At 39.2% G+C, this 15,364-nt stretch overlaps 1 protein-coding gene across 3 annotated transcripts in view; it reads left to right on the top strand.

Moving 5' to 3' along the window:
- The window catches only part of FLT4 (fms related receptor tyrosine kinase 4), a 1,292,248-nt gene that overhangs the window by 765,045 nt on the left and 511,839 nt on the right, over positions 1 to 15,364 (top strand). For all 3 annotated transcript variants that reach the window (XM_044069598.1, XM_044069597.1, XM_044069599.1), the window contains exon 11: positions 3,661 to 3,802. In XM_044069598.1, the coding sequence (XP_043925533.1) occupies positions 3,661 to 3,802 (142 nt within the window). The remainder of the gene's footprint in view (positions 1 to 3,660; positions 3,803 to 15,364) is intronic.

The raw sequence follows: 15,364 nt of genomic DNA, 5'->3' as shown, positions 1-15,364 counted from the left end.
TTGTCCCACAGTACACAAAATTTTGAGCTGGATGATTGTTGAGATCAGTGATTAATGGTAAGGGTGCCATCAAAGAATGCAACTTAAACTTGCAATCTCCATCTGGCAGACCTTTCTCTGACTGGCTCATTTCATTTGTTAGTTGTCACTAGAAATGTAGCACTACTCTGAGACTAAACGTGGAAGACACGTAAATTCACTTTACAAATCTATCCACTCCCCATGTGGGTTTATACCTGGGTAGATAGCAGGGCTCTGCTTCTTAAGGGTTGCTGCCAACATAATAGAATCCAGCTTCAAACTCTTACTCTAGTTAGTCCAACCTTTGTAAAGAGAAAGGATCTTGTGTGGTCCTCTAGGGATCTGTGCCGTAACATCACAGTTTTACATTTCTGTCCTAGTCACCAGCTATACCATCTTGTCAACTGGGGGGACCACTCAGGAGGAGTGGGGTCTGTGAGCTGTCCCGAATTTTGCTTATTATTCTCTAGAACCTCCCTGATGTTGGAATCATCTGGTGGGGGTGGAATCAGCGCCCTCATCTTCATTGATGTTTGATGTGTGAGACTTCTGAGAGAAATACACTTTCCTCCTCTTGCACTTCCCATACTTGATGAAGAACAGTGCACAAGAGCAAACTCACTGGAGGTATTTAGCATGGATGATCAACACTTCTCTATTGATCAGAGAGATGGTTGAAGGCCAGAGTGCCCGACAGATGCACTGTATGGCATGGATGTAGGTAAGGGAGGTAAATGCAGCTACAACCACATGTGTCAGCATCAAGATCCATGCCAGTGATATCCCTTGAATCAGTAGCACTGACCACAAATTGACAAGGACAAAACCCTTCTGAGCTGACACTGAAATGTAAAGGATCAGCTCTAAGTCTAATCCTTGAAAGTCTGACCCTGCTCATTGTGACCAAAGCATCAGTCGAGTCCAAGGCTGATGTCATGGGCACTGACCCTAAAGGCTAGAAGGACACTCTCAGTGATATCAGTGACTGCTGCAAGAGAATCAGGACTAACACCAATAGGCTGAGCTCAAGCCTTTTAGGATGAAGGCTCCCTTCTCAATAGTGGTGGCAAAGTAGACAGTAATGACTGTGTGCACAAGATAAGGATCACAGCAGATGCCTGTAATCCTACAGATGTTTGCACTGGTACTTATGGATCAGTATTCAGCTTCACTGGATTCAGAGCCTAATATGGAAAACAAAAAAACAGGAACTGGAAAGCTCAGCAAGAAGAAAGGATTTCTCTGTGCTGTTGGTATTATGGGGTAGATTTCCTTAACACACCATCTGCTGGACTTCAACAAATGCCTATACAATCTTCTGGAAATCTAGTTCAATAGGCAATGGTTGATTTTTACCCTCATCTTTATAAACTTAACTAACTTATGCTTCTTTCAATGTTGCAACCATGCCCAGTCTCTAGTTTCCCTGACCCTTAGGTTTATTTAAATATAGCCATGTTTTTTGAGCCCAAATAGATTGGTGTTGTAAGCCCCACTAGGAGAGGACTCCATCTTCTACAGAAGTAGATTGTTTCTTCAATCACATGCACTGACTGGATACAAGACTCAAGGATATCACCCTTATTTATTTATTCATTCATTTATTTCATTATTTGATGTATTTATTTATTTATTTATTAAGATTTATTAGGTGGGGTAGAGCTCTGATCGGCTCAAGGCCTATTCAGCCCAGGTGTAAAAAAAAACGCAATATAAATTAGGTTATAGTAGGTTTTCAAAACATAATTGTACAACAGAGTATAACAAGGAATTTAGAATGTGATAATACTGAAATAAACAACTTGTATATACAAGCAGCATTGTATACAGACAGTATGTCATGTAGTAACAGGTATTGAAATGAGTCTGAAAAGGGTAGAAGCAGGAATGTAGATACATTGAAAAGACAGCAGGAAGATAATGAGCATAATTAAGAAAACATTTAACAGAGTGAAGAAGTTAGGAACAGGAATAGAAAGAAATAAAATTAGCAGCCCTTCTAGCAATAACTGTGCCTAAAAAAGATAATTCATGGATTTTACTAATTGTACTTACATGATGTTATAGAAGTAATGGCACTGTTCTTCTTTTCAGAGATGTTGTTTGAAGCTTTTCCCTAATGGAAATTTGTGTCAAGGTAGTAGAGTTTCTTGCGGTAGATGGTGCTGAATGCAAAATATTAGGTCTAAGATGGAGAAGCTGTGGTCACTGCGAGAGGAGAAGGTTGTGTAGAGAGAGGGGGCATGACTTTGCTGAGATCTGAGGTTGTTAGAACATCACAATGTTCCTAAGCAACAACAAAAAAAAAAAAAACTGAATATATGTCCTAAGGGGTCTACATTACTTGATCAAAATGTCACAATCTCAAACAAGAAACGTAGAAACACAAATACGTGAAGGTGCACTACATCGAAAGTGCACTTTTGCAAAAGCCGATTCAAAACAAACTACTTTAACACTATTTTGCAAGCCCTCCCTGCACAGCCCATGTGGGACTATGCCCCCCACAGCCCCCTACATAAATATACTAACTCCGAGATTGCACTACAGTGGGGAAAAGGATATATTTCCTTATCCCCACAGTATGTGCTTCGGTAAATCGGCTTATGTGAAAGTGCACTGTCAATGTAGTGCACTTTCGCTTAAGTGGGTTCGATCTTCTGTTTGTCGAAAAAGTGTGTTTTCGACAAACAGAAGTAGACCCGTCCTAAGGTGGTATTTTTTGACCACCGCTAGACTCTTTTGAATGCCTTGCTGTCCATACTTTATTCAAACAGAGATAAACTGTAATAAAAAACTTGACTGATAAAACCAAAAGTAACAGTAGTTTCAATCACAACAAGCTAGGAAGAACCCCAGAGAAATAGCAAGTTCAGAATATATGAACATCAAACCTGAAATAAAATAGTTCTTTGTAATTATAGTCTTCTTTTAGGGTTTGTATTGACACATCAGTTGTAAATAAAACTAACAACCAAGGTTAGAAAATTAAAACTAAGAAGGGTGAGTTGAAACAATGTCAAAGCCTGGGGGAGTTGTAGTACAAAAAGAAATAAAAGTCAGATGGACAGATGGATCTGAACTGTTTGTTGATCACTAAAGTATAATAAGTAGACAGAAATGAAGGAAACAAAAAGGCATCAGTTTAACAACCTTTTTCTTAAGTTAATCTGAAGAAGTCTACAGCTTTTGAAAATTGTTCAGTAGATGAAAGTGCTTATCATTCACTTTTGTGTATCAATATAGTGTCCTTTAAGTTTATCTAAACTATGTTTTATTTTGTTTTTATTTTTCTTTTCTAAAAAAAACCACTAAAAATAATAAATCATAGTCTGGGGCCATTTCTCTAATGTTACCTGTAGATACAGTAAAAGGGATCAAGACAGGAAGCTTGTAGACAGGTATTACAGATAAAGGAGGAGGGCCCAGTGCTGCAGGAAACTTTCAGATGCCAGTTTAACTAAAGGCCTTCAGCTTGAGTCTTTATTTTAGGTGACTATGACTCTCAGATTCCTACAAATGCACAATAATGTTGCAGCACGTTTGCATGATGCTAAGCATTTGTACATTTTAATTGGCAGGTCCAGCGTCACAATACAATATGATGGCTTTCATTCTGTCTTCGTGTCTGTCTGACAGGTATTCTCGCAAGCTTGCACGAAGGCGGCAGCGGGAAGAGATGCCAGAGTGCAAAGACTGGAAGGATGTGACCTCAGATGCTGGCCCAAACAAATTCGAAAGCATCGACACCTGGACAGAAATTGTGGATGGGAGAAACAAGGTATAGGCTTTTCCTAACTTCTTTAAAGCACAAAGCCATATCTGGCATTGGTCAATTACCATGAAACTACAAAACATGCCTACATACAGTGAAAGTTCCTATATACTCTGCAAAGCAGTACCAAATGGTTAACAAAATAAAGTATACAAGATAGTATAATTCTTCCATTGTTGTACTGAATTTATTTAAAAATAAAGAGACATGAAGGTAGTTCAATATCCAGGTGCAACTCTTAGTAAAAATTCACAGGCAGAAAAGCTACACAACTTCATCTCCTCATAGCCAGAGTTAACCTACAGCAGTGCACAGGCCAAATCACAGTGCTTTCTTATACAGGTATCGTATGTGCTGTACATTTACAAAACTGCCGAGTCCTTATTGGACACTACCTAATTTAATTTCCTTAAGAACTTCAGATTTCACCTAAGGTTACCATTTGTACCAATGTAAACTACTCACAGACTATCTTTCTTTTACTTAACTATCTGACTGCCTAGCTATCATCTGTTTATTTAGATGTTTAGGTAATATGACCCTGCGACTGTGTAGTTGTATACATATGTACAGTATGTATAGTAGATTCTAGCTGGACAGCACAGAGGACCAAAGCTGAGAGTCTCAGTTTTACTGAATTCCTGGATCTTACGCTCTGAACCTTTCAGTTATCCAGAAAGTGCTCCTCATCTCTGAAAGTCATTTGATGCCAGTGGGATTAATTGGTTAAATTAAATAACACAGAGATCATATACGTGTTTTTTTATCTACTTGACAATTTATGTGCTGTGACATGGCAGAAGACAGCTCTCTGTAAGAAAGTCACAGGCAGCAATACCTTTGCATTTTTGCACTAGAAGACTGATTATTTGTGGCTCCTCTAAATATGCTAATAGCATGCTTTGTAATGCTATACACTTGTAAACTTGTTTACTTTCCATTTAGTTCTTGTTTTTGTTGTGGAATATATTATCTTTTCATAACTCATTTTTAACATAGAAACTAAAAACTCAAAATGTGTTTAAATGACTCCATAAATCAAGTTTTTCACATCATGTGGCTCTTCCCACAGGAGGGCTAGACTGCTCTTGATGAGGCACAGCACTGGCCTTTCTCATTTAAGGCTTCTGATATGTGCTGGTACTGTACAAAGCTGCAGTATGTTTAAACATGGGCACCTGCAGTGGGGCAGGCTTTAGTTTGACAAGAAATGGCAAGCTTTTGTAGCTGCCACGCAGTATATATTTTTTTCTGACTGAATTTTGCAAAAAGGATGCATCCTGTGTAGCTTGCGGCATATTTTAATGAAAATAATAATTTCTGGTAGGTAATACAATTACAGTACAACTTTGTGTAGGAACAAAAGTTACTGTAACAGGAAATCATACCATTTGGATTTTACTACATTATGTCTTCAGTTTCAGCTTGAAATGTCATGACTTGTGCCTCATTCCCTGTGAGGACCACCACTGATCCTGTACCACATTCCTCTGAATCTTAGTTGGTGTCTAAGTTTCCCATGTAAAGTAAGCATTGCTAGGCGCTTACTTATGGCCCTCCAAAGCTTGTGATTGTGGTAGGCTGTTCCTTCAAAGGAAATAAATATGAATCTGACAACAAAAACTGTAAATGGGTGATAGTAAAATAAATAAATAAATAATGTAAGTATGCGATAGTAAAATAAATAAATAAGTAATGTACATACCTTTTATTGGGTGGACAGAGATAGTATTACCACTATACTGACTTATCTTCAGAGCTCTATTGTTATGGTGAGTATTTCTACATGTAACTATGCTACTCTCTTTGGGAAAATTCTACTAATATTTGAATTATTTCTCAAGAAGTGCTAAAATACCCATGGGAGGATACTTAAAGAATGTCCTGGACCAGGGCTGTGCTAAAACCTGCCCTACCCCTGGACTGTGCATTCATCTTATGACATTTTTGTAAATGTGTGAACAATAGACTATATAGCAAGTTATAAATATTTTGTACAGAAGTATGTTGTAGATGAGGCTGCTATCCTAGTGAAATGAGCATTTACTGTGCCTTGAAGAGTTTTATTGTATTAGTCATAGCAGAAGGCAATACAGTGAACCAACCATTAAGGCAGATTGCCATTACTGACTGACAGGCTTTCTGAAATTATTAGTTCTTCTTACATCATGACTGAGCAGTCTGCAAACATACATCTAATTTAAACATCGTTCTCAATCATTTTAAGTTTGCAATGAAAACTAGTAGCTCTAGCATGAAAGATTTGTCTTCAGTGAAAATATTTTCATTGCAGAATACCAAGTAAGGTGTTTTCCGTATGATGGTTTGTAATTCTGAAATCCTTCTGTCTCAGTGTCAACAACCAGAAAAACATATTTGGTATGACATATGCTTTGCCTGTGCTAAATATGCTGTTTAAAAGGGAGGTAAAGTTAATGTTTCAATTTTAAGCATTCAAATTGCAAAGGGAGATGTTTGTCCACTTGGCTGTCTTAAATTGAATTACTCCTTTAAGAAAGGCCTTGACAGAAGAAATAGCTACTCTCTGTGGGATGATTGGAAAAGAAGAGAAGAGTGCAGAAATATGAATCTTGACTGAATAATTGGCCAAATTAGAACAAAATAACTAAATGAAGTAGTCCAGAAATCTTGGCATGAGACAGTGTAGAAATATCTTTCATTTCTGCATGCACAATTTTCAATTGAGATGACTTCAAAGGAGCATGATTTCCTGGGTTAATACTGTTGGCAGCACTTCCCACAGATGGTGGTGTGTGTACAGTACTTAACTTTCCAATTTAGGTCCATAGCCTACTTATTTTTAACAAGACATGAGATAATAAATAAAGATATTTTGTTTTTCATATACAGTAATAGCATGCATCCCTAATACCTAATTTGAAATTATCTTAAGTCTGGGAAGCAGAGGTGGAAGGAGGTTGGAATGGGATGGTAACTGGAGTGGTCAGCTTATGGGTCTCTACCAAAGTGGTCCAAATTGAGTCCCACAGTTGCTAATGCCCTCCCTGAGTTCAAGGACTGAAGCCTTGGCACTGTATGCCACCTTATTATCTACAGTGACATCTTAGTCTTATCTTCAGTGGTCTGGTGGCATTTATAGACCAGTTGATTCCCTTTTTCAAGTTTTCTTGACACTATCTGGCGAATGGGGCCAAGACTGAGCACTTAGTCCCTACTAAGGATCGCTCTGTCATCATCCATGCACTGGCCTCTTGTCTAAGCTGTTCCAGTGCAATGTACATAGATCTTCCTGACCCCACGACTGGCCAGGCATAGCATGCACAGACCTCCAGATCATTGTTATTTGCTAGTACGCACCATTGCCAATGTGCCCCTACCACATTTATTTAATGTCTAATTATTATTATTACATGATTTGGGTACCTCTAATAGGAAGGAGTTTATTGTTCACTGCTGACCACCACTTACATTTTACCCAGGTATCCTGGGCTGATAGTGTTTCTGAAGGTGTGGCTTGAGACAATTGATGTTAGGTCTTTTGCTTATATGGCTCTGTGACTCTGGAAGCTACTATTACCATGGCTTCAAGAGAGTTTCACTTTGACCTGCTTCAACAACTCACTGAAGACTCATCTCTTTGACTTCATAGGTTAGTACTAGGCTAACTGCCCTTATGGGCCATTTTAAGCCTAGCCAATTACTCCATGTCAGAATCAAACCCTGCACCTTGTGTTTCTAAGGAAGCACCTTAACCATTACAACAACCTCCCACCCCAGTGATGATACTTAAACAGATATACTACGTGTACGAGAAAAGGTAGAAGCAGAAACTTTAAGAAATTTTAAGAGAAGTAGGAAAAACTTGGACAAAAATTTACTAAGCCAAGTACGCTCGAGAGTATTTGCTTGACACAACCATTTCGGAAAGTGGCAAACGAGATCCGAGGTAACTGAGAGAGAGGATTCTGGTTAGAGTGGAAGCTCGAGAGTGTTTGGTTCAAACAGAGCAAGAGTTAGTTCTCTAACATAAAATTAAGATCAGAAGCAGAAATAGCTGGTATAAAGATGTTACACCTTTTAATATAGCCTCTGGTACCTCGGCTTTTCGCCTTCAACGGATGTGGTGTTCCCAGTGTTTTTTGCAATAAATTAAGATCCCAAGGTGGAGCCACTTGTTTTCTACGTGGCTCTGTATGCAACATCCCTTCCCAAAACATTTTCACATGAGAATACACTGAAATAGTTGGATTCCTGGGCAGACTTGGCTTATAATGTTGTTCCAGTTACTTAATTTGTGTTTTCTGTCATAACTAATTTATGTAACTTGTGTTTCTGATATGTTATATTGCTTCTTTTTTACAAATGTACTTAGTAGTAGAACAATAATAAAGTTAAAGTACTGTTTTCCCAAATCCTAAATGGTTTTCCTAATTCTTCAGTGATCTCACTGTCATACTTGTTCAGTTTCACCAAGGCTCTCCTCTTTTCAATTATGTGCTTAAAAAGCATTTTTTCCTCCTACAAGTTCTTTTTCAGCCTATGCCTTTGCTGCCTTCAAATCTTTTCTTAACTTTCAGATTGCTACCTTATGTTCTGCCTTCTGTTACAAGATAATAAAGAAAGCACACTTGTGCAGTGCAGTAATTTCTGAAGTTTACTCACCTCATTTTCCTGTAGCCGTATGAATTTTTTCCACAGCATCACTTCCCTGCAAAGGCAACACATCTCTCACATTTGAAGATGATGGGTCAGGAACACTGGACATCTGGATAAATGCCAAGTTGTTCATTACTCTAGTTCTTCAGATTACGGTGCCCCATAGGAATGTGTACTTATACGCAAAATACCAGTGTTGATACTGTGATAGTGTTACAGAAAAAATGAAAAGTTTTGCCGACTTACAATTTTAAAGCTACTCTGCACAATTTTCAAGAGAAGGGTGGAAGTTGGGAGAAAATCTTTACTGTTATTTTTATTTATGCAATCATTTGTTTACTGAGTGGATGTACAAGTCTAACAATCATTTTCTGCCATGATCCAGGCTCCACTCGGGGCTGCTAAGCACAGAAAATTGTTTATTGCAGGTATTCACAGGGACAATAATTAAAATAGACAAGTATAATAGGTAATATTAGTAGCATATGATCAAGTACTTACATAAATATTAATATATTTGCTGGAAATCTATGTACAGAAAACTTTCTTTTGAGGCCAGTTGCCTTACATTAGTAGATTGAGTGGTATCCCCAGAAAACTTCAGAGTCTGTTGTCAACTGTAGTTTGCTAGCTTTATACTTCATAGGTATCACAAGAGATAAGAAACTAAGAGTAATGCTACTCAACGCCAGAAGTCTAAACCTCAAGATGCATGCACTAGAAACTCTCCTTAGCATGGAGAACATTGATATCTGTGCAGTAACAGAAACCTGGTTCAAGGCTCTCGATAGCACCCCAGCACTACCAGGTTATACCTCATACCATGCTTTTCGGCCCCAAAACTTGGACTGAACCACAAAAGGAGGGGGAGTATCAATATTCGTCAAAGATACCCACACCTCCAGGTTGGTGGCACAGCACGAAGCATCAGAGACTATCCATGTGCAACTAACAGTGGGTAAAACTGCCTTCCAGTTTATAGCCTGCTACAGACCACCCTCCCAAACCCAGGAACCCCACTCGGCCTTCCTGAGAACACTGGAAAATATGAAGGTCTCTCCAAACACCATTATATTGGGTGACTTCAACTACCCAACCATAGACTGGGAGCATTACTCTAGCTCCAACACCCTAGCCCAAAGGTTCCTAGAATTTATAAACTCAAATGCTATGGAACAACTTGTTACCACTCCCACAAGAGGGGAAAACATACTGGACCTGATCATCACCAACATGGGGACTCTATGCTCCAGACCAGAAGTGTATCCCTCACTGGTAAGATCAGACCATAAACTAATCTCACTGGATGTTCACATCCCGACCCCACCCCATGCTCAGAAAACCACAGTGAAAAACTTCTCTAAAGCAAATTTCACACTCCTCAAAACCAAGGTGGAATCCTTCAAAGCCCCCGGGCCTGTGGATAATACAGCCCAGACCACAAAATCCTTTATAAACGCATTCTATGAACACCTTCAGGAATGCATGGATCATGCAATCCCAAATAAAACCAAGACCCAATCCTGCAAAGGCAGACGTCCTGTCTGGTGGACCCCAGCCATAAACAAACTATACAACAGAAGGAGGAAGCTACTACATGACAGAGCAAAATCCCAAAAAGGGAAGGCATCTCTGATCAGTATTAGCAAAAAACTACAGGCACTCATAAAATCGTCTAAGGCCAGCTTCGAGATAAAAATTGCACAGGACACTAAGGATAATCACAAGGCTTTCTTTAGTTATGTTAGGAACCTGGGTGGGAATTCCCAGATATGCTCAGAATTAGTCCAAAATGACAAAAATACACCGAACCCACAGATATTGCCAACATCCTAGCTGACAGGTTCAGCGCAAACTCCCCCCCCCAAAAGGGCTAATATCTATCCCAGCAGAGTGCTGCCCCCCTGACATCTCAGATGCTCAGGTAAGAGCTGCCCTCTCCAAAGCAAGAAACACAGCATCAATGGGACCAGACGGTGTCCCAGGCTGCGTCCTACATGAACTCCAAGAAGAGCTAAACCCAAACCTAAAACTACTGTTCAATCTCAGCCTTACTACAGGATATGTACCCAAAGAGTGGCATACAGCAACAGTGGTCCCTCTCTACAAAGGTGGTGCCTCAACGGATCCTGGAAACTATCGCCCCATAAGTCTCACTAGCTTGGTCTGCAAAGCTATGGAAAGGATCATCATGGACCTTATAAATAAAGATATTGGGGACCTACAGACACTGGATCCTACCGAGTTCGGCTTTGTTAAGGGCAGATCCTGCCTCTTAAACCTGGTTGATTTCTTTGAAACAGTCACCAAGGCCATTGACAAGGGGAAGGTGGTCCACACAGCCTACCTGGACCTCGCAAAAGCCTTCGATACAATACCCCACTCGGGCATTATAGATAAGCTCACCAGCTTAAATATAAACCCCTATGTCACTAGATGGGTTGCAAACTGGCTCAAGGACAGAACCCACATGGTTAGAATAGCTGGAGCCATGTCAGACTCCAAACCAGTTACAAGTGGCATCCCACAAGGCTCAGTCTTGGGACCTCTCTTGTTCGGTATATATTTCTCGGAGGTACAGGCCAACATGGAAGGACTGTGGCTGACCAAGTTCACAGATTACTGCAAACTGGGTGCCATAATAGACTCTCCAGTCAACACAAGCATCCTCCAAAAGGGCCTCATAGAAAAAGACAACTGGTGCCAGAGCCATGGCCTCAAGCTAAACACCAAAAAGTGTATAGTCATCCCCTTTGGCAAAAACAAAGTGCCCACAAATTACCACATAGATGGTAATCCATTAAGTACAGAAGAAGTAATTAGGGACCTGGGGACCCAAGTTGATAGCAATCTCTCATTTGACAACCACGTGGCCAAAGTGGTTAGAAAAACATTTTATATAGCCCACCTAATCATGAAGGGATTCACATCTAGATCAGGGGAGGTCATCGTGCCTCTTTACTCATCCCTCATCAGGCCCATAATTGAGTACAATGCCCCTTTTGGGATGTACCTTACCAGACACCTGCAGCAACTGGAAAGACCCCAAAAGTACCTCACCAAGAGGATCAAGGGGCTCAAACAGATGCCGTATGTTGCCCAGTTAAAGAAACTCCAGCTCTACTCAGTGGCATACCGCCTGCTCAGAGGCGATCTGTGCCTGAAGTATAAAGCCATGTCCAACCCGGAATTAATGGACATGCTGCACCTCAAAAAATCCAAATCCCATCGAGCTACGCGCTCGAGGGACTTAAACCTCAGCACTGAAATAAATAGGACATGCTGGAGGGACAGATTCATAACCCAGAGGCTCCCTTCACTCTGGAATAAAATCCCAATCCAGGTTAGGCAGAGTCCCTCATTGACTCTCTTCAAGAGGAATCTTGATGAGTGGATGGGAGATCGTAGGTTTACCCCGGGTATCACTTCTGTGTCATTGTTAGACAGAGGCACAGTATGCTAACCTCGAAAAAGGGCATAGCAAAATTAATTTAAAATGGGTGGCGAAAGCCATACACACTCTGGCTAGGCTTATAAATGCCCTAGGGCAGATAGCCTAGTATGAACCTATGAACCTATAAAGTGTGCTAGCTATAATCCTTCCCTAAATTGGAAAATGGAATCCTGTTTTCATTATCCAGGAGTATCGCTTTGAATAGGTTGGGAGGGTCTGTTCATCAAAGAAGTTCCTTCTTGACTGGATAATTAACATGAATCACCCTCTTAAGAGAATCCAAAGCTTAGTTTCAGTGGAATCTTGTATGCGGCTAAATCTAGTGCTTTTAGCCACTACCTTGCTGTGACTGTATTCATGCTGTGAGAAGCCTGCCAACATATTTCGATTTTCTGATAACGTCTCCTGGAGGGAAGAGATATTTTTATTTTGATAGGGTCAAAGGTCACCAATGGTAAAGATGTCAGAGATGATTTCTTAAGTAGACCGTGGCCCCCTAAGGACTCCATCAAGGAGATAACTGGGCTGCTGTGCTAAAGCAACTGTTTTGGAGAGTGCTCTTAAGAGGCAACAATGGCAATGTTCTCTCATTATACAGGCCCTGTTTTGGGGTGATGAGGGAGATGATTTTTTCTGAGCTATAATACAGTATTGGAATTGCCTAGACATGGTAAGGCCTTGCTGTCTCTAATTATGGTGGCTGCCAAAAAAAAAAAGCAATTACTAGAAAATTTAAATCAAAATCAAAACCAACTATATTAGAAGTATTGAATACAGTAACATAGATAAAAAAACTGGAACTGAGATCTGTAGAAAAAGAAAGGAGTAAACTACATAGCAAAAAATGGGAACAATACATACAGGGGAGGAATGTGGTTTAAAAGAAGGCAGGACTTAAATGAGTTATGTAATGTTTGACTGAAAATGACTGGGTAGATTTTAAGAAATGATGTTTGCAACTGGGAGTGTGTCATTATGGTGTGTGTGATGTAAAATGCTTGCAGCTAGGATTGTATTAGCGTGGTTTGTTTTCATTTATATAAATGTATGAGTAAATCATGGTTTAATAAAGATGTTTCTTGTTAAAAAAAAAAGTGGCAGAAATTGAATATTTTACGTAATGATGCTTAGGTTATAGCAATATATGTGAAGCATGATGTTTATTAATTTTAACTTGTTTATACAGTTTGATTACTTTTATATAATGTAAATGTGTCTGTGTTACAAGTGATAATTCAATAAAGGTGTTTAAAAACAATGAAAATGCATTATACCACCACAAATGACCAAACAAATACAAAAACACAAAAAAGCCCAACATGCAATCTAGTGGTTACTGAATCTTTAATTGCAAAGGAAAATAACAACAGACCAGTTTCAGTTAAAAAGCCTTCATCAGTATATAAATAGCTATATTACTCACTATCTTTAAATACACTCACTGTTTTAAATACATTCCAATATTACATCTGACCATGATCCATGCTCCAAAACAAATTTGATATGAACAACGAAAAGGATGCATGATATAGAGACGTGTGGACTAGCCCATATTTTTATCTGTTAAGGCATACAGACCCAAAGAGCATAGCATTTATAAAATACTAATATGGATAGAATGTAGAACTGGGTAATATATATCAAACCATCTACAGAATGTACCAATGAATACCATTAGTTAAATATATACTCTAAATCAGGAGCTCTGTCTAGTGGTATTAAACAAAATTACATAATATTAATCATACAAACTAGGCTTAAAAAGAGATACAGTATTGATAACTCTATTTCTTTATTATTTAATACATGTGAACTATAAACTAATTAAGCAATAACCCACGCCTGGGTGTGGGTAATACAGGATTTATCCACGGTTGGTGTGGTTTGTTCACGAGGGTCAAGCCCGAGTGGCCAAACAAAGACAACCGTGGGTAAATCTAGCATTACCCACACCCAGGAGTGGGTTATTGCTATTATACAATGACATTATTTAAGAAAAAAATACTTAGTTTTCTTAAATAATGGCATTGTATAATGTCTCCTTGCTGCCCTTCTGCAGCTGTCTGGTATTCTGCGGCAGTTCTGATGTACTGCGCATGCGTATGCTTATGCAGTACATCAGAGCTGTGGGTGAAAGCAACAGAGAAAGCAAAATCTCCGTTGCTTTTTAGAAAGTGTCTCGCTATGTTAAAGGAGTTTAACATAGCGAGACAGCTTTTAAAAAAGCAACGGAGATTAATTAATTTATTTCAAGTGAATTTATATTTAACTGGGATAGAACAGTAATTTTCAGGTTTAGCTCTTAAGATTACAGAAGTAGAAACAAAGCTTAACCTTATTAATAAATAAACATGGAAACAGTCACAGAAGTAGTGAGTACAACTAAAGTTGCTGTTTACCTTTAGATGGCCTTACCATGTAGATCACTCTCTCCATTCTGCAATTAATAAAATTAATGATGAAATATATTCATTATTATCTGTAGCAAATTATGAAGCCTTCAGAATAAACAACATCTGCAGTAACCATTTGCTTCTTTAGATGAATTTGGAGAAGCCGCACTTGCAGTCTTATGAAAACTAAAAACTGAAAGAGAGTTGTTTAGCCCTTCTTTATGCGGATTTAGAGGTATCTAACAAAATACAGTGAAAATATATTGTTCGATGAAATAGACGATTGTTGCTTAATAATCTGTCTGGTTTTGAAATGATTACTGTCAAAAGATATGATAAACTGGGTCTATATTAGAACATCAAAGTTTCAAAACTTCGAATGTTCTAATATCAACCCCTATTCAGCAAACGCTGACAACATCGAACATGCAGAACAGCGAATTTTTTCCTAGGGAAAAATTTGCTGTTCCAAAACACATACACACAACACAAGCACACCAAACACACAGCAATCCACACACATACACCTAAAATCTTACATCTAACCCTACACTAAACTGTACATACACCACTAACTATCCACTTACCTTAACCCAAAGCCTAACCCTAAGGTCAGTCACTATCCCACACTCACCTCACTCGCACCCTAACCCTAACTCACGTACCCCGCCCTAACCCTCACGTCCATACAATCGCACACTTACCTGAGCAGCGCCCTAACCCTAACTCACTTAACCTGCACTAACCCTCACGTCCACTCAATCACACACATACCTAACTCTAACTCACCTAACCCGCACCCAATTGCACACTTACCTGAACCCGACCCGTAACTTTCCACCACAGTGCTGAAAATAGCAAAGTGACAGAAACGGACAACTGAATTCTTTCCCTAGGAAAAAATTTGGTTTACTGTAGCTTCACTATTTTCAGCGTTTGCTGAATAGGGGTCGATATTAGAACATTCGAAGTTTTGAAACTTTGATGTTCTAATATTGACCCAATAAACCTAACATGTTCAACCTAATATGTTCCTCCACAGCGATATTATGATCTTCCTGATACTCCAAAACCTTGTTTTAG

Source organism: Protopterus annectens, chromosome 4.part0 (genome assembly GCF_019279795.1).
Source record: "Protopterus annectens isolate FY-2018-M chromosome 4.part0, PAN1.0, whole genome shotgun sequence".
Taxonomy (NCBI): Eukaryota; Metazoa; Chordata; order Ceratodontiformes; family Protopteridae; genus Protopterus; species Protopterus annectens.
The sequence above is the reverse complement of the archived record's forward strand: the minus strand, read 5'-3'. Positions and strand labels throughout refer to the sequence as shown.